The sequence below is a fragment of the Natator depressus genome, chromosome 1 (assembly GCF_965152275.1).
Source record: "Natator depressus isolate rNatDep1 chromosome 1, rNatDep2.hap1, whole genome shotgun sequence".
NCBI classification, from domain to species: Eukaryota; Metazoa; Chordata; order Testudines; family Cheloniidae; genus Natator; species Natator depressus.
In genome coordinates this window covers 77,967,901-77,988,384 of record NC_134234.1, presented here as the reverse complement: position 1 = coordinate 77,988,384, position 20,484 = coordinate 77,967,901, and the positions used below count along the sequence as shown (strand labels likewise).

The window sequence follows — 20,484 nt, the reverse complement described above, 5'->3', positions numbered from 1 at the left end:
GAGGCAACCAACCCTCTGTGGAGAAAGAAGTGGTTCGGGACTATTTAGAAAAGCTGGACGAGCACAAGTCCATGGGGCTGGATGCGCAGCATCCGAGAGTGCTAAAGGAGTTGGCGGATGTGATTGCAGAGCCATTGGCCATTATCTTTGAAAACCCATGGCGATTGGCAGAGGTCCTGGATGACTGGAAAAAGGCTAATGTAGTGCCCATCTTTAAAAAAGGGAAGAAGGAGGATCCGGGGAACTACAGGCAAGTCAGCCTCACCTCAGTCCCTGGAAAAATCATGGAGCAGGTCCTCAAGGAATCAGTTCTGGAGCACTTAGAGGAGAGGAAAGTGATCAGGAACAGTCAGCATGGATTCATCAAGGGCAAGTCATGCCTGACTAATCTAATTGCCTTCTATGATGAGATAACTGGCTCTGTGCATGAGGGGAAAGCAGTGGACGTGTTATTCCTTGACTTTAGCAAAGCTTTTGACACGGTCTCCCATAGTATTCTTGCCAGCAGGTTAAAGAAGTATGGGCTGGATGAATGGACTATAAGGTGGATAGAAAGCTGGCTAGATCGTCGGGCTCAACGGGTAGTGATCAACGGCTCCATGTCTAGTGGGCAGCCGATATCAAGCGGAGTGCCCCAAGGGTCGGTTCTGGGGCCAGTTTTTTTCAATATCTTCATTAATGATCTGGAGAATGGCGTGGACTGCACACTCAGCAAGTTTGCAGATGATTCTAAACTGGGAGGAGTAGTAGATATGCTGGAGAGTAGGGATAGAATACAGAGGGACCTAGACAAATTAGAGGATTGGATCAAAAGAAATCTGATGAGGTTCAACAAGGACAAGTGCAGAGTCCTGCAGTTAGGACGGAAGAAGCCCATGCACTGCTACGGACTAGGGAATGAATGGCTCGGCAGCAGTTCTGCAGAAAAGGACCTAGGGGTGACAGTGGATGAGAAGCTGGATATGAGTCAGCAGTGTGCCTTTGTTGCCAAGAAGTCTAACAGCATTTTGGGCTGTATAAGTAGGAGCATTGCCAGCAGATCGAGGGACGTGATCGTTCCCCTCTATTTGACACTGGTGAGGCCTCATCTGGAGTACTGTGTCCAGTTTTGGGCCCACGCTACAAGAAGGATGTGGAAAAATTGGAAAGCGTCCAGCAGAGGGCAACAAAAATGATTAGGGGACTGGAACACATGACTTATGAGGAGAGGCTGAGGGAACTGGGATTGTTTAGTCTGCAGAAAAGAAGAAGAATGAGGGAGGATTTGATAGCTGCTTTCAACTACCTGAAAGGGGGTTCCAAAGAGGATGGAGCTAGACTGTTCTCAGTGGTAGCAGATGACAGAACAAGGAGTAGTGGTCTCAAGTTGCAGTGGGGGAGGTTTCGGTTGGATATTAGGAAAAACTTTTTCACTATGAGGGTGTTGAAGCACTGGAATGCGTTACCTCGGAAGGTGGTGGAATCTCCTTCCTTTGTGGTTTTTAAGGTCAGGCTTGACAAAGCCCTGTCTGGGATGATTTAGTTGGGCATTGGTCCTGCTTTGAGCAGGGGTTTGGACTAGATGATCTCTGAGGTCCCTTCCAACCCTGATATTCTATGATTTATGTGCCAGACTTAAAGCATGTGGGTATATACATTGATTTCAATGAAAGTATTTGCATACCTTGCTGAATCCATACTAAAAGACTAAACAAGTTGCAAGGTAGTTGAGATTAAGTCCTGAGTACTCAGCACTAATTACTTGGGTTTACGCACTTACTATAGCACCATTGGGCTGTCTGTGGGATTAAGTGCAAAACATTAAAGAAGGAGAATGTACCATGAAGCTAAAAAAATGTAACAGTGGCATATTTAAAATTCAAATATCTGAATCTGTGAAGATTAATTAAACACATTGTCCTTTTGGTACGAGATTGCTGCAAAAGTTTGAAGCCAACTGCAGATTCTTTGGATTTCAATCAGTCATGAGCATACAGGACTCAGAATAACATTAAGCACAATAATATTTTTAAAATATCTCACAAACAGTGAATTAAGAACTGAAGAGTCCATATGCATTTTAAAAACCAGATCTGCATTACTAGTAATGTGATATTTAAGTTTGATAGGAAGAAACTGAAGCATATGTTTAGACAACGACTTGCTGTCTGATCAAAAATTCTTTACCTTTTACTGGGGTTGGCTGGAGCTCTTCAGGAAAATTGAATGGATGGGAAGAGAAAAGAGTATTGAAATCAATGAAAAGGAACTGAGGTGTATCTATTTTCCTTTAATTTTGAGGCATGAAAATATGTATATATATACTTGACTGTTCACTCTGACGTGTACTATTTTATAACGTGATTTTTAAAAATTTTAAATTGTATGCAAGTACTAAAAAGTGGGTTTTTTAAAATGTGTCATTGTAAATAGATATCCTACATACTTTAGGACTTTGTAACAGCTGTCTCAATTAGAGCTTTCTCTGTGTTATGCAGGTAGAATATTTGTTGCTGTGGCTTGAAGGAAAATCTTTAGGGGGAAAATCTCCTTTTATCTTTTCAGTTTATACAATCCCATTTTGCCCTTTTCATAAAGATATTTCAAAACCCAGTTGTTACTTATCCATGAAACAGTGCCTTTGGTATTCTCATATATAGTTCAAAGGGAGGCTCGAACACACATGCTGAGTATGCATTTGTGCTAAAAGATCTTTGCTCTCACAGGAAGCCATATTATTACAACATATACAGAAAATTCTCGGATAAGGATCCAATCCTGTACCCCCTGAAGTCCATGGGAGTTGAGTTTAGCTATTGGCTTCTGTATGAGCGGATTAGGGTAGAAGTCTGAATGTGCCTTAATGGTAAAACACTTCGTGTAGGTTGGACTGGTGAATCTATTAAGGAAGACAATGAAGTCAAATTAGAATAATAGAAATCATAGATGGAAAGCTCTATTCGGTCATGTACGTTTCCCTGCCAGAGCAAAATTTCTTCTTGTGTCACATTCACAAGTATCTTGGTCAGTCTACTTCTCAGTAAGGCTTAGTCTACACTGCAAAGTTTTTTCCAGAATAGCTGTGCTGGCTAGGTGTGTGGGAAAAAGTCATACCACTGGCCAACATAGCTATGCCAGCAAAAACCCTGGTGCCGATGCAACTATACAGACATAAGAGTGCTTCTGTTGGCTTAGATCAGTGGTCCCCAAACTGTGGGGCATGCCCCCCTAACTGGGCTTGGAGGAATGTTTTGGGGGGATGCACTGGGCCCTGGGCCAGCTCCCACGGGGGGTAGAGAAAAAGGACCACCCAGCCCTGCTCTGTCCCCGCCCCGCTCCAGCCACAGCTCTGCCCTGGCCCCTGTTCTGCCCCCAGCCCAGCTTGGGCCCCAGTCACAGCCGCATTCTGTGCTCCATCACCGCCAGCCCAGCTCTTTCCTCATTTCCTCTCCACCCCCAGGCCAGCTCCACCTCTCGTCCCAGCTCCTCCCGCATTCCCAGTTCTGTCCCCAGCTCTGCAGTCAGCCCAAGCTCCTCTGCTGAGCCAACTGTGCAGTAATTGAATGGGGACATGGACTGATTCCACTACTGGTAATGACAGGAAAAGTTTGAGCACCATTGGCTTAGATAATAATGTTTGGGGAGGTGGTTTAGCTATACAGACAGAACTCCTTCTGTGGGCTTCCGCTGCATCTCCACTAAAAGGCTCTTTCAGTTGGTGTGGCTATAGCAGTGTAGCTATTCTTTCAAAGACTCCGTAGTCTAGACAAGCTCTGACTCTTACAACCAGGATTCTACCTTAGGATACCATTACATAGTTGAATCAAATTTATTGTTAAAAATGTTGCTTATGTTCAGTGTATATTTTCTGTTGCTCATGTTCATCACCTTTTCTTCACATATTTCTCATGGGACTACAATAAACACCTCCCTTGTTTTACTCTTAAAACCAATCAGATATTTGAAGTTTGTCAAATCACCTCAAGTTTTTTCACACAAGCTATGTATATTTAGGTACATTGTGGTTTTTGTTTTTTCTTGGTCACTCCTCTTGAATCCTTTCATTCTTTTTATTCTGTTCTCAATTCTCTCCAGTTTATCAAAATCCTATATCAGGGCATTCAAAAGTATATACAATATTCCAAATATGGTGAAATAAAGACTATGGAATCTGGCCTCATCCAATATGCAAGTAAGGAGATCGCAGATGAGAGACCTTCAGTGCAATGAGGTCTCGGGGATGGAGCACTGAACCAGGACTTGGGAGACCTAAGTTCTTCCACTGGCCTGGTGGGCTACTCTGGACAAGTCACTTCACCTTTCTGTGTTTCAGGTCAGAATAAAGATAGTGACCACCTTGTAAAGGGCTTTGAGATCTACCAATAAAATATGCTATCTAAGAAATAGGTATTATTTCTAAAGGGCCCTGCTTCATTAAAGACTATAAAATATGTTGCTTTATTATAATTTTTCTATTTGTTCTTGAATATGCAAGAAAATTACCTCTCATACATGGAAAGAAGACCTGACACTCACCGTGTCTACAGCTCTAGTTGTTAAAAATTGAGGATGATTTTTCAAAAGTATGCACCATAGCTCGATCAAATTTAAAACCAATTTACCCTCAAAGGTTCTTCTCAGCAACAGTCAAATTTCCTTCCACAGCTGTTTCAAAAATAGTCATGAGGGATTTTTTTTATACTTAGAGAAGTGTTCTGTTTATTTGTTCTCTCTCTCTTGCTCAGAAATGGTTAAGCAAATTTTGATTAAACAACAAAAAGGTCACCTTCGTGTGGAAATCAAACATAAAAAAAATTCAGCATGAGGGGTAAAAGCTTTAGCAGGTGATGTGTGACTGCACATACAAGAAGAAGAAGGTATATGTTGAATTGCAACATTTTTGCTCAATGAAAGTGCGCCCTCCCACTGTAGGGTGCTAGACTGGGCCTCAGAAGACCAGGGTTCAATTCCTGCCTCTGCCCTGATCTGCTGGGTGACTGTACGCAAGTCACAATCCTCCCTGTGCTTCGGTTTCCACATCTGTAAAATGGGAATAATGATACTTCCCTCCTTTGTAAAGCCTTTTGAGATCTACTGACGAAAATCAGTAGACAAAAGATAGGTGGTAGTTAATAGCATTTATTATTATAGATGAAAGAAGCCGCACAGAATGCAACTCTGGGTCTGTTGTTTATTTGCGAAGCTGTCCACACAGTGAACATCAAATCAGGGGCAGTGAGAGGCCTGAACTGATGGCACTGATAAATAAATCTGTCTCTCTTTAGGATCAATTGGTTTATCAATTCCAGAGAACAGATCTTTTGATAGGAACATGTAGGGTCAGGTTTGACAGTATCCCCTATTTAGGACTACACGTCTGCTGCATTTTGAAATTAACATTTTTAGCTAGGTAGATTATCTGAATCCATCTCGGAGAGTGGGGAAGCAAAAAGGGGTGTTAGATTAGCTCATGTCACTTGCAGTCTGTGCTATGTGGGGAGTGGGGGAGGGGAGGGGGGAACTGAAGCCAGATGGTACAGCTCACAAACTGGGTGAGGCCAGCCAGGGAAGGAGTGTGGCCTGAAAGATGTGCTGGTTCAGTACATCTCCTTGGTGACCTCTTGTTGGGGTCTTATTGAAACTGACCATAATAAATTAAGGCTGTCCTCCTCATGTGTTGGCAGTACAGCATCCTGGCCCACTCAGGTGTGAATGCTCCATCTGGCATGGTTGTCCATGGAGAAACAAAAGGGAATATGATTTGCACCCCCTACCTCTGTAGGGATGAATCAAGGCCATTCTCCTTAGACGATTATACACTGTATGCAAACCTTGGCAATTACATTCTATTTCCTGAATGGTTTTGAACATACTGCAGAATTAATGTTTGTTAGAGCAGGAGAGCATAAGTTTGAAAGATCAGCTGTATATGTGAATATTGGGCTAAACATTTCATTTTTACTTATGATTTACAGACTAGATCTGCTTGGGAGGTAGCAGACCATGTCCCAAGTTAACCAGTTAGTTTTAAGTGAAAAAAGAAATGATTTGGGAGAAGTCTGTTTCTGTGATTATTCCCAGTCCAAATTATACATGATCCAAAAGCCAGAACTGTTCACTATGCTCATTCTTCAGACCACAGTTCAAAAGGGAGAACTTACATCTTAAGAAATAGGATTTTAGGCAACAAATGGAGGGGGGAGTCATGAAAATTTAGTTAAATGTAAATGTGTTAAATGATACATGAACTAGTCAGGTTTCCATGATTTATCAGTTTTAAACTTTGAAGACTCTGGTTAGCTTGTATTTTTAAAACTAATGAGTTTATCACAGCCAGTGGGAAAAATGGTTAAAGTATATCAGCTGTAAATTGGTACAAAGCACTAAAAGGGACATTAACCTCTAATCAGATTCTAACAGTTCATTAAACCTGCCTTTTCTGAATCGCTCTTTGTCTCTTTTTTTCACCCCCTTCTGCTTGTGCCTCCTGCACAAGAAAGTCTCTTCCCCTTTTCATTTGGGTTAGACCTCCTTAGGGATGTGAAGTAATATCATCTCATCCTTCTTTGTCTACAAACTAAACAGCCTAAGGGATGCTTTATTATGCTATATTCCTGATCTTGCTGTAAAACTCAAAACTATGCTTCTTATAAATCATGAAAGGGAAGGGACTTCCTAGCTAGTGGAATAAAAGCGTTAGAGAGCTTGGAATGCCATGCTGGCTGCCTTTGCTGCTCCACCCTAAACCACATCCAAACCACTGAAGTTAAGTGACGCCCTAGCACATGAGATCAATTCCTGATAAGTAAACAATACACCACCCTTGCTGGGAAGAGGAATTTTAAGTCGGAACAATTTCACTGAGTTATTTTGTTGGTATGGTAATCCCTTCCCCCCAACCCCTGATAAAAATCAAGGTATCCAAATAAAAGAAATTAAATTAAAGCATTATATTTTTAATTTTCTTGGTCTTCATTGTATCCAGTATTTTTAAGCTTGCCACGCTATGGAGAGAGATCTTACTAGGGAACAGCTGAACAACTTAGCTTGCCTTTTAAAAGTCAGTTATTTTGTCTGAAACTGTAATTTATTGTAGTATCTAAGATTATTATTAAAAGATTAGAGGAAGTTTTGTTCAGCTTGTTGACTTTGGTGCTGTCATAAATATAATGGAAAGGGTAACCACCGTTCTGTATACAGTGCTATAAAATCCCTCCTGGCCAGAGACAAAATCCTTTCACCTGTAAAGGGTTAAGAAGCTAAGATAACCTCGCTGGCACCTGACCCAAAATGACCAATGAGGGGACAAGATACTTTCAAATCTGGAGGGGGTGGAACAAAGGGTTTGTCTGTCTGTCTGTGATGCTTTTGCTGGGAACACATCAGGAATGCAGCCTTACAACTCCTGTTAAATTAGTAAGTAATCTAGCTAGAAATGCATTAGATTTCCTTTTATTTAATGGCTGCTAAATAAGCTGTGCTGGATGTATATATATAAAACTGGAATGTATATTCCTGTTTTTGTGTCTTTTTGTAACTTAAGGTTTTGCCTAGAGGGATTCTCTGTGTTTTGAATCTTATTACCCTGTAAGGTATTTACCATCCTGTTTTTACAGAGGTGATTCTTTTACCGTTTCTTTAATTAAAATTCTTCTTTTAAGAACCTGATTGCTTTTTCATTGTTTTTAAGATCCAAGGGTTTGGGTAGGTGTTCACTTGTACCAATTGGTGAGGATTCTTATCAAGCCTTCCTCAGGAAAGGGGGTGTAGGGCTTGGGGGGATATTTTGGGGGAAGACGTCTCCAAGTGGGCTCTTTCCCTGTTCTTTGTTTAAAACGCTTGGTGGTGGCAGCATAGGGTTCAAGGACAATGCAAAGTTTGTACCTTGGGGAAGTTTTTAACCTAAGCTGGTAAGAATAAGCTTAGGGGGTCTTTCATGCAGGCCCCCACATCTGTACCCTAGAGTTCAGAGTGGGGAAGGAACATTGACAGGTGCACATGGCAGCATTTTATGTATAATCAATTTCAGTGTCCCCCCCACCACCACCCTTTTCCTGAAAGCTGCTACACACAGAGCCCCACTTAAGACAGTATGGCCCTAAATGGGCTAATTGGTCTGCCCGTGGGGAGTACCTTGAGAACTGAGATGTTAGTTTTCCTGTTTTCAGGCTTGTACACATTACCACTTATGTCGGTATAGCTTATGTCATTGAGGGGTATGAATAAGCCACCCCCCCAAGCGATGATGACGTAAGTTATACTGACCTTAGCGCCAGTGTGGACAGCGCTATGTCAGAGAGGGAGCTTCGCATAATGACATAGCTGCTGCCTTTTGCCGAGGTGGTTTTATTATGCTGGCAGGAGAGCTGTCCCGTCAGCACAGAGCACTTCACCAGATAGTCTGAGTTTTCCTCTTTTACTGTGAGTTATTTATGCAGCAACAGGGGAGGTAGAAATGTTTTTAAGACCCGACTACTAGTATTCTCATGAAAACTGAGACTCTTGGGCAGGTATAGTCCTTAAAATACTTTTAAAGATATTTTCCTGTTTTTTATTTTTTGCTTTTTTTTAATTGACCAAATTCCATGCTCATAGTGATCTCTTAAGATCAGTTTCCTAGTCAGGTCCATTTCCCAAAAAACTTCACAAAGGTAATCATGTGATCAAAGTAGCTGTGCCTTTCTCGAGTTGTCGACACCCCCGCCCATCCTGGAGGGATACTCTACTTGGGTTAGCACCAGTTTTCACACCTTTCAATTTGTAAAATGAAAAGAAATTGTGTGAAGAAATATGGTAGTGAACACATGCTTTCAAAATAAATAAATGCACTGGAGAGTATTATACTGATGTGCTGCCCGCCGAATAATATAAGGAAGACTTCCCATTAGCTTGTCGTTACTGAGGAGGAAGACTAGTGGTTACAGTAGGGGCGTGGATTCATGACTTAAGGATTCTGTTCCAGAGTCTGTCCCTTATTTGTTGGGTTACCTTGAGAAGTCACTTTTCACCTATGTGTGCCTTCGTTGTCCACTTTGTAAAATAGTTGTAGCAATATTTATGTTTCTGTAGCTGAGATGGATTGTACCTAACCCTCAGTGATATAGAAGAGGATGGAAGAATTGCCTTCATCCACCCCGTTGTATTCATTGGTACAGCTTTTTTTACCCACTGCTTTTTTTACCCACAGGCCAGTGTAGTGCCTATTTGTAAAAGTAGTTGAGATACCCATTTGAAAAGTGCAGAGTATTACTCGTGAAGCTTTGTCCCTGAATATGATCTGTGAGCTTTCACTTAACGTTGCTGTCCTGTCACTCCAAAGAACACCATTGTTTTATTTTGTTACATTAAAAATAGCTTAGCATGAAAACAAGGTATTTGGGAATACAGTTACTCGGTTATTTGTGGACTCTCCCTCTCCTCCCATCAGATCTAGGGCTTGTCTACACATGAAGTTATTCTGAAATAGCTATTCAGAAATTGCTCTTCCTGAATAATTGCTCTTCCATGTGTGGACACAAGGCTGCCAATTCTAACCCTAAAGTTTTCAATATTAGCAAAGAGGAAGTGTGTGTGTGTGTGTGTGTGTATATATATATAAGTAGTAATTATTTGACTTACCATAGTGCCTAGGACGGGGATTTCCAAATTTGGCTCACGGCTTGTTCAAGGTAAGCCCCTAGCGGGCCGCAAGACGCTCTGTTTACCTGAGCGTCCGCAGGTATGGCCGCTCGCAGCTCTCATTGGCCGGGAACGGCGAACTGCAGCCACTGGGAGCTGCGAGCAGCCTTACCTGCGGATATGCAGGTAAACAAAGCATCTCGCGGCCCGCCAGGGACTTACCCTGAGCAAGCCTGTCAAGGTTCCTCCCCCACTCTGAACTCTAGGGTACAGATGTGGGGACCTGCATGAAAAACCTCCTAAGCTTATCTTTACCAGCTTAGGTCAAAACTTCCCCAAGGTACAAAATATTCCACCCTTTTGTCCTTGGATTGGCCGCTACCACCACCAAACAAATACTGGTTACTGGGGAAGAGCTGTTTGGACACGTCTTTCCCCCCAAAATACTTCCCAAAACCTTGCACCCCACTTCCTTGACAAGGTTTGGTAAAAAGCCTCACCAATTTGCCTAGGTGACTACAGACCCAGACCCTTGGATCTTAAGAACAATGAACAATCCTCCCAACACTTGCACCCCTCCTTTCCAGGGAAATGTTGGATAAAAAGCCTCACCAATTTGCATAGGTGACCACAGACCCAAACCGTTGGATCTGAGAACAATGAAAAAGCATTCAGTTTTCTTACAAAAAGACTTTTAATAGAAATAGAAGTAAATAGAAATAAAAAAAAATCCCCCCTGTAAAGTCAGGATGGTAGATACCTTACAGGGTAATTAGATTCAAAACATAGAGAACCCCTCTAGGCAAAAACCTTAAGTTACAAAAAAGATACACAGACAGAAATAGTTATTCTATTCAGCACAATTCTTTTCTCAGCCATTTAAAGAAATCATAATCTAACACGTACCTAGCTAGATTACTTACTAAAAGTTCTAAGACTCCATTCCTGGTCTATCCCCGGCAAAGACAGAATATAGACAGACACACATACCCTTTGTTTCTCTCCCTCCTCCCAGCTTTTGAAAGTATCTTGTCTCCTCATTGGTCATTTTGGTCAGGTGCCAGCGAGGTTACCTTTAGCTTCTTAACCCTTTACAGGTGAGAGGAGATTTCCTCTGGCCAGGAGGGATTTCAAAGGGGTTTACCCTTCCCTTTATATTTATGACAAAGCCACAAACCAAGTTTGGGAACCCCTGGCCTAGGAGACCTAGTTAATGACCAGGGCCCCATTATGCTTGGTGCTGTATAAACACAGAACAAAAAGAGGGTCCTTGGAATGTATAAGACAAGAGACAACAGATGGGTACAGGCAGACGGGTGGGGAGTACAAGCAAACAACGAGACAGTATTGGTCAGTATGATAGGCAGTAGTCTCAGCCCAACAGCCTTACTATTATCAAATTTTTTTGTAGGCATCATCGCAAAAGAGAGTTTTGAGGGGGGTTTTGAAGCTGGATAATGAGTTAGTTTTGTGGATATTTATGGGGAGTTCCTCTCAAGCATGTGGGACAGCATGGGAGAAAGCACAAAGGTGCTTGTTTGAAAATGTAACAAGTGGGTGAGGGAGGCTGGCATGAGTAGTGGATTGGAGGTGATCATTGATAGTTTAGCAGTGAATGAGAGATGATACATATATATCTTTCTGCTTCAAATGAAGAAATCAGAAAATTATTACCTGCTGTACCACAGAGATTTAGTTTCTGTACATATAGGTAATTGATAGGATAGTTGACAGTATTTTAAATATAATTAACAAGTTGATGGTAACTATGTACCAAATAACATTAATTCCCAAACTTTTGTGATTGTTCATGTTAGGGATTTAGCAAATTGATGGTCCAGCATTCTCATTTTAATGAACTTATAGCAAAAACCAGCTAACTGGTACTGCATCAGCAGCATTGTAGGTGAACTGAGCCAAACATTTTTTTCATTTAAGTTGACCTTTGATTCTCTTTTTATCCTCTTCCTTAGGACATCAACGCCTTTGAGAACAGAATGTTAATGCTGGATGGGATGCCGGCAGTCAGAGTCAAAACAGAACTGTTGGAATCTGAACAAGGAGTAAGTAGGGGTTTCCAGACAAATCCCCCCTTTCCTCTTCAGTGTCTTGGTAATTGTTTCCAGACTTTCCAGTGGACAGCTTCTCCCCTGCATGGTGTGCTCTTCTCTCTGTTGTCTTCCTGAGGCTAGTTCTCTGTCAACTGCCAAACTCATCCACTGGGAGTGGAGAGCAATCTGTACTCTAAGAAGATATACTGAAAGTTTCTGGAACTATGTTGATCGTTATTTGGGTTTAGCTTGGCAAAAGTTTTGAAAGTGTTGTCAAAAAAATAATAAATAAAAATTGTGTGATGAGTACAATAGGCCACACCATGTTATTATGAACATCATGTTGTACCTTGTAGTGTATTTTGGGGACCTTGCTATGTAGGAGCTGTCCCATGACTCCTTCCTCTCCCCCCTGGCGAACTCCATGCTTTTCATGCAAAACTGCTTCCTTGTTCTGGTGGAACCCAGCTGCTTTGAGAGATTATGATCATGGAGGAGGAGGCGATCTCTCAGGTAGTTAAATCTGACCTCATGGCAGACTTTTAATATTGGGACAGAGACTTTGAACTGGATTTTGTATTCAGTGGAGAGCAAGAGCTGAATGCTAGGGTGTTACAATCACAGCAGCCGATGTTTCTAAGCATAAGGGCTACTGCATTTTGTACTAGTTGGAGCTTTTTTAGGATGTGTTGCTACATTCTTGGATATGAGTTGTAAGAATTAAGCCTGGAAATCAGGAATGTGTGGATAACCATGGAGACACTGATGATGGTGATAGGATACTGTCTTATTATGGCAGTCCTTATATGAGTATCCAGTAGCATTGAGGAGTGCAAAAGGATTCAAATATTGCAGAACGATGTAACCTTCTGCAGACAGGTGCCCTCATTAGGCAGCAGATATAATAGAAGGGTAATTTTGTTGATTTAGAGATGACTGTTAGCTGCTAACACTTCAGCCTGTGTTTTTCCAGCTCCTCTCCCAATGGCTTCATTTAGATTTTGAACAATATGGGGGAGATGACTGAGCTTTATGGGGCCCACTTTGAGGGATTTTGAAGTGGAAGAACAGTTGCCTAAAATGTCCTCCCAGCTTCATTCTGAGAGGAGAGACCCCATTTAAGGGAATTCTGATTCATCTGTGCAACTTCTTAAAGGTGATACAGGAGCACCCTCAGCACACATAAGGAGATGGCATAATGCAATAAAGTATGGAGCGTGAGAAGGCAACCAAACTAGGCACTTTTTATAAACCATAGTGCTGAAAAGACTGGTCCTTTAGTGGTAATCTTTCTAATATCTTCTGGTGGGTTGGCATGAAACTCATGTACACCATGAACCTTTCTTAATACTGACTAGAAAGAAAATATAGTAAAATGTGTTTTAATAGAGAAAAGCAAATAGTTATGCAAAGTACCGCATGCCCCCTTAATAAAAAAGGTTCCATACTTTACTAAAGTGTGACCGGATACCAGGAGACCTACTTGGGGTCTTAGAAACTAGAAGGAAATTAACAATTTATTTGATTTCCTAATTTCCTTGGTTCTTTTATAAATAAAGTTTTATGGACTTCTGTATGTTCAGAAAATGACGTCATTGCTCTTTTTCCAGTGATTGAGGCTTTGGACAAAGACCACAATTTAGTTTGGAAGTTTATGTGCTTCACTGCTAATTGGGGCAGGAAAGTAGTGTCTAGTCAGAAGAATAAAGCACCTTTATGAATCTTTAAGGGGCAATCAATAAGTAGGCCATGAAAGTGATGATTTAGGCTGAACAGTAGGAAAAACATATGAGTGGAATCTGTTACACAGTGAAATAGTTTTAATTAATTAATTTCTATTGCGATAGTGTCCAGAGGCCCCAGTCAGGATCAGGGCACCATTGTGTTAGATGCTGTAGAAACACATAGAAAGACATGGTCTCTACCCCAAAGAGTTTACCATCTAAGTCACCTAAAAGAATGGTGGAAATTCGATCACTCTGTTGAAAACTAGATTAGACTAGACACACCACTGAAAACTGTACCAATAAAAAACAATCCTGCATTGCTGGTGAGCGGAAATAATGAAAGGAAGTGTATTAATATAATTAACTGAAATTAAAACTGGTGGGAAAAGGGGTGGTACAAGTATGAACTATGGATGAATAGAAGTTGAAGGAATGGGAAGATTTGAAGAAGGCAGAGCTGGGGCGGGGCGGGGGAGGAGGAGGGCTTTAAATTTAAACTGCAACAGAGTCACTAGAGTTTTCCAATCTGCTTTGGGTTTTGAAGGATAGGTTCCAGACTTAGTCAGAAGATTGTTGGTTTTTTTTTTTTAAACAACAACAAGATTTGTGAATTACTGCATGAATCAAATAATGGTGTCTGACTACTGGTTAGCATAAAAGGCTGTAATCCTATTTGTTGAAGATATTGCTTGCCATAGACTTGCACAACACAAATCTAAAAATTTCTCCCCCAGTATACCAGCTGCAATGATAATACAGATTACCTGAGCACAAAAGACTCTCAAAATTAGCATGGAAAATTCTGGTGATGTATTAATTTCTGTGCCTTCTGATAGTTGTGTGTTGGAAAATGTATCATATTTGAATCAGTTAAGATGCACCCAATTTTAGTTGCCACTCCTATCTTGACTTCAATTCCACTTTTGGAAGTAGGTTTTTGTGGGGTCTTGTCTTCATTGCAGTGTTAAGTCGAGTTGTTTACATGTGAATTAATTCCTCTTGAGTTACCATAGTTCGCATGAATGGTCACACTGCAAAACAACACTTGAGCTGCACAGAGTGATTGTGTTAGCCTCACAGAGTTGCGTATCCCCACTGTATTACTAGCTCTAGCAACACTTGAAGTCAACCTACCCCAGCCCTCCCCAACAGGCCAGCTTACTTGAGTTTAAAGCACTATTTAACTTGAGTTAAATATGTGGATGGGAGTTAGGTTAAGGACAACACTTGAGTGATATCTCGAGCTAACACTGCAATGAAGACAAGACCTGGGAGATGGAGATCACTAGACAAATATGGAATAGAGGAGTTGCAAGGGGAATGGATTTTCTATTTGCTTTGAAAAATGTTAAGCAGTTGCACTCTGAAAAGCTTTACTGATTTAGTGTAAATTTATAATTTTTGGAAAGCATCAGCATTAGCGAGAGTGGATACTTATTTTTCCAGTGAAATGCTATCCTTAATTTTGCATGGGAGATTTAGTGCAGACTATTGTCTGAGGTCTCAAGAAGACAGTGCTGTTTTAATGACTTTATCATAAGAGAAGAAAAGGCATTACATAAAAGCTACTGCATTGCCCTTTAACAAAGATTCATTATTACCTCTCCTACTGTGGAACAAGAGTTAGCATTACTAATAACTTGGTAGAATTACCTTAGAAATCTGAATTTGCTTATCATTTAATATTCTCTGGTGTTCTACTGTTTGAGATCTTTTGATCATCAGTAAAATCTTTGTCTGGCAGTACCCAGCTTCAGAGAGAAACATATAAGAAGCAACCCAGCTTCTTTACAGGAGAAAATGAGGCATTTCAGCAGGAAAAATGTTCACGTTCATGCTGTACCAGGAAGTAGTTTTAAAAAACCCAAACCCTGCACTAAAGAGACATGCAAAAGTTAGATACCTTTCAGTGACAGAGAATTGCCAATGAATTCATTAACAGAAGTAATGTTAAACAATGGACTAAAATGTAATGTGCTAAGTGGCTTGAATGTGAAGTATAAAAGCCCTATACGAATTGTGGTTTATAAGGCTCAGATCCTGAAAACATTTAAGAACATGCATAACTATATTCATATAAGTTAAGTTATACATTTGCATAAGTGTTTGCAGGCCCTAGTTTTGCTAAAAGGATTTTATTTTTTTGCATTTGTAGATGCAAAATTGGAACAAATGCATCGCAAATTAGATGATGCTTGAAAGCTATGTATCATTATCTGATTGATCTGAATCACTTTGGTAATATGTATCACATGTACCCATATGGCAGCTGTTTTATATGGGTATATTTGAAAACCCAAAGCAAAATATTGGGGGCAATAAATATTATTTGTCCTTTCTTACTGGAGTAGCTGTAAAGGAGGGCCACATCAGTGTTTTTCAGAGAGACAGAATAAAGTACTCTCAATTTTCATCAACTTTCAAATCTTTTAATCTCCTCCATTCTCACCACTTCACTCTCTTTCGTCAAATCTCTCTTCAAAGATCATTTCTGTCATCCTCAATTCACCCCATAGTTTCTGCTTCATCCATTTCCATTCCCGGTGCTGACAGTGACTGGATGTTGAAAAGAATGACTACAATGACAAAACCTACGAAAAGGCTAATATTGCTCTCCCAAGTCTATTTCTCCTCTTTCCATATGATCTGCTCGTCTTATGTGTCTAATATCATGCACAGCTATGATGCTATATACATAATAACAAATGTGACAGTTCTACCACAGCCAGGATAATTGCAACAGTTGCCTCACTGAAGTGCTATATAGTTCTGGAGGCATGGCCTTTGTGATGACAATAATGCTTTAAACAAAACAGCCCCTTTTCAATTCATAGATCTCCAAAATGTGTATTGAATCATAGTTCGGGATAGTATTGATAGCAATGACTGCTGTTAGGTTACTTTGGGAATCACGCAGCCTGCAATCTAGCCTTCTAATATGATTTAGAGATTCCAAGGCCAGAAGGGAGCACTGTTATCATCTAGTCCAGTGGTTCTCAAACTAGGGCCACTGCTTGTTCAGGCAAAGCCCCTGGTTTGCTTACCTGCCGCGTCCGCAGGTTCGGCCGATGGCAGCTCCCACTGGCCGCGGTTTGCCGCTCCAGGCCAATGGGGGCTGCGGGAAGCGGCGCGGGGCGAGGGATGTGCTGGCCGCCCTTTCCGCAGCCCCCATTGGCCTGGAGCGGTGAACTGTGGCCAGTGGGAGCCGCGATCGGCTGAACCTGCGGATGCGGCAGGTACACAAGCCGGCCCAGCCCGCCAAGGGCTTTTCCTGAACAAGCGGCAGCCCTAGTTTGAGAACCACTGGTCTAGTCTGTCCTTCTGTATACCACAGGCTGTAGAACGTCCTCGCAAAAATCCCTAGAGCAGATCTTTCAGGAAAACATCAAATCTTGATTTAAAAATGGTCAGTGATGGAAAATCCACCGTGACCCTTGCCCTTGTTAAGAAAGAAAGAAGAGGAATCCATCTGTTCATAACCCAGCCCAACCCCCACCAGCCTGGTATTCCATCTTATTTCCAAAATTTTAAAGTTGATAGCAGCACCAGCTCTTTATTCCGATGGTGGAGTAGCATGTGGGGTCTTTTCCTTTGCTGCATATCTGACTTTTGGGAACAAAAACATGTAAACTATATACGTAAGTTAATATTGAAAGTGAGGGAAAATAGACTGAAATATTAATTATTGCAAATAGCAACCTGGTAGGTTCAAAGTGACTGAATACTGTGATATCCTGTTTGACTTTCCAATCAAATTTCCTTTAGTTGATTATATGGTAAAGCTTTTTTAATACCATGTAGCTGATTTTAGTGTAGTGTTTGTGAGTTCTCTGTGTTGGTAACAGAAAAAAAAATTACTGCTACTTTTTATTTATAATTTGTCACTCTTTCCTCCAGCCAGATAGTGAATGGTGTTCCTTTTTTATTCTTGAAATGATATGGCAGGTTTAGCATGGTGATATGGCTACTTCACAAATAGGGATCCACCAACATATTGGTGTTGTGTGTATCCTCCCATCCTGCACAGAAAATTGCATCTGTTTACTTTGTCATTTTCATTCTGCCGTACTTCCAGGAATACCATTAAAATACTGGAAATATTATTGTGTATTATTAAAATACTGATATGATTATGATTCATTAATACAGAACCATACATTTACATGGTCCCTCATAAACAGAGCAAATCCTGCACTAAAGGCCATTCATAGAATATCAGGGTTGGCAGGGACCTCAGGAGATCATCTAGTCCAACTCCCTGCTCAAAGCAGGATCAATCCCCAGTTTTTGCCCCAGATCCCTAAATGGCCCCCTCAAGGATTGAACTCACAACCCTGGGTTTAGCAGGCCAATGCTCAAACCACTGAGCTATCTCTCCCCCCATTTAAGGTCCTGACCCTGATCCTGAACCTGAACACCCTTACTGTTGAGCATTTTTCTGATTCCAGTGGGAATCAGTCAGACTGCGGACCTGATCCAGGACAGCAGTCGTATTAAGGGTTTGCAGGTTCAGGCCCTAATATAGTCTATAAAAGTAATGTATTCAAGACTAATATTAAAGTGATGGCCTAAAAAGGCTGGATATGTCCCCGCCTATGGCCAGATCCTGTTCGTCTTGAAGCCAATGGGATTTTACATGAATTTCTCAGGGATCAGATGCAGGCCCCTAATATTCAAACATGCCCAGCCTTTTTACAACTTTTAATTATAAGATTTTTGCTTTCCTAATTGTAGAATGGGTCTGTTTGAACTGTCTATAATGACAATAATATCAATGACCGTACAGTCACTTTGTCAAGTTAGCCAAGTTTACAGGTAAAAAAAAAAAAGCAGGTGGGATATTGTATGCTGTAAGATGCATCATGCTGTCCAGAATTTCAGCTAACACAAGGACCTGGGATCCTCTGAGATGTAATTTATTGACTGTTATCTGCCATTGCTCACCTTTCCAAGGTAGCCGAATCAGCTGTTGTGAAGCATTGCGGAGAACTTGATCTCCATTCCTGTGATTGAGTTTGGTTCTGTTTTTATCTGGCTAAAAGTATGCTTAGCTGCCATTGTGATGGGATTGTTCCAAATACCTGCAATATTATTTTTATTTATTTTATTTTATTGTGTGCACTAGGCACATATGGCACAGTATAAAACACACAAAAAGGCAAGGTCCGATCCCCAAGCAGCTTGCAGTCTTACTTGCGGACTAGTGTGACAGGTAAAAATGACCAGTACAAATGTAAGAAAGCAAAATGGCATCAACGGAGAGGGGTTCAATGGAGGAAGAGTTGGCATAAGTAATGGGCTTTATGGATAGATCTGAAGGAGAAGAGGGACAGTGTTTGATACATGGGAGCGGGGGCTGTTCCACGCATTCAGGGTGCCATTATACAGCTGTTCAGTTGATTTCCAGTTAGTGTCACAATATTGTCATAAAATGACTGTGGCATTCTCATCTACTAGAACTAATTTTGACTTTCTGGACAGAAAAAAACCTAAACCAAAACATTTCCTCCTAAAATAAATGTCAGTGCAGTCCCTCATGGAAGTTTCAGTTCAAGTGACTTGAATCTCAGTTCTCCTCTCTGGGCTTGGGTCCCTGACCAGACTACATGTTGCATGATGCACCACAGTCTCCCTTCTTGCTGAGCTGCCAGATTGCATCCTGGGAGATGTAGTGTGGCTGGGAAGCACAAGCCAGAGAAGAGAATGGGTGCATAAGGCATGTAAACTACAACTCCCATAGGGCACTGTGGCAGCATTTCTGAATCACAGTTTTTCACTGAAAACTTCTGGGTTTTTGAGTGTCTGGTTTTTGTATGAAACGTAAAAATTTTCTGTGGCAAGCAGACACCTCCCAAAAAATTATTTAATTTGAAGACTTTTCTGTCAAAACAGTTCAAATGGAAAATTGTCGATCAGCCCTGACATCTGCCTATTTCTGAACTTTGGTATCTGTCTGATGTGAGGTTATATAATACGATAATGAATGTAGTACATTCACTAAGCCATTTGAACTTACTACATAGCAATATAATCTGTTACAGTTCCACCTTCAGTGTAAACACAGGCATGATATAATATAATGCAGTTCCCAATTTTTGATGCCAGTAATTCCTTTACATATTGGAATTAAAAATTGGGTACCCATTCTAGTTGTAAAAAGAAAAGGAGGACTTGTGGCACCTTAGAGACTAACAAATGTATTTGAGCATAAGCTTTCGTGAGCTACAGCTCACTTCATCGGATGCATTCCATTGATGAAGTGAGCTGTAGCTCACGAAAGCTTATGCTCAGATAAATTGGTTAGTCTCTAAGGTGCCACAAGTCCTCCTTTTCTTTTTGCGGATACAGACTAACACGGCTGCTACTCTGAAACCATCCTAGTTGTGTGTATTGTGCTACAGTTGACATCCCAACTTTAGGTCAGTGTACAGCAAGGTGACTTAAAATAAAATTTATTCAGACTGAGTGCATCTCCTATAGAATAAGTATTTGTATGCCCAAAACAGCATTAACTGGTCCAGGAGAGGTCAACAATCAAGCAAACCTGATTCGGGTGGAACTGATCTCTCACACTTTGTTGAGGTCTCTCTGTCAAGTTGGATCAAGTTGATCGGAGGCAGTGTGAGGAAGCTTGAGGCTTGCACAGCTACTGCCCATGCTGTATGTGTTCTGTGGATAAACTGAAAACTTCACTTTCCATGGTTGCAGTTCTGGCCCATTTCTTGAGTACTAACTTTATGTTCAATAAAAATAGATTGTGTATAAGTGGGCTGGGGGGAGAGTGGCTGAGGAAAAGTTGATTAATACTTAAGGAAATTGGGGATACAAGCAGAGCCAGGAAAAGGGGAAAACTGGGGGAAGCAGATTAGATGCACAGTTAAGTGAAATCCTCAGTTTTCCATGCTTCAGGGTAGTCACTGCATTACGAATCAGATAGAAGGTCTGTATTTTGAGCAGGAAAACATGGCAGTGCAGTTAGAACATTGAATAGTGAATCAAATCACCGTGGTTCTTTTCCTGTGCTTGCCACTGACTTGCTGTGTGAATGTGGTCACAAACAAACAAACTCTTTTGTTTCTGTGTCTGTTTACCTTTTGTAAACTGGCGGT

At 41.1% G+C, this 20,484-nt stretch overlaps 1 protein-coding gene across 5 annotated transcripts in view; it reads left to right on the top strand.

Moving 5' to 3' along the window:
• KLF12 (KLF transcription factor 12) overlaps positions 1-20,484 on the top strand; it is a 351,939-nt gene that overhangs the window by 140,860 nt on the left and 190,595 nt on the right. For all 5 annotated transcript variants that reach the window (XM_074962008.1, XM_074962013.1, XM_074962001.1 and 2 more), the window contains one exon: positions 11,571-11,660. In XM_074962008.1, coding sequence (XP_074818109.1) covers positions 11,595-11,660 — 66 coding nt within the window. In that variant the 5' untranslated portion in view covers positions 11,571-11,594. The remainder of the gene's footprint in view (positions 1-11,570; positions 11,661-20,484) is intronic.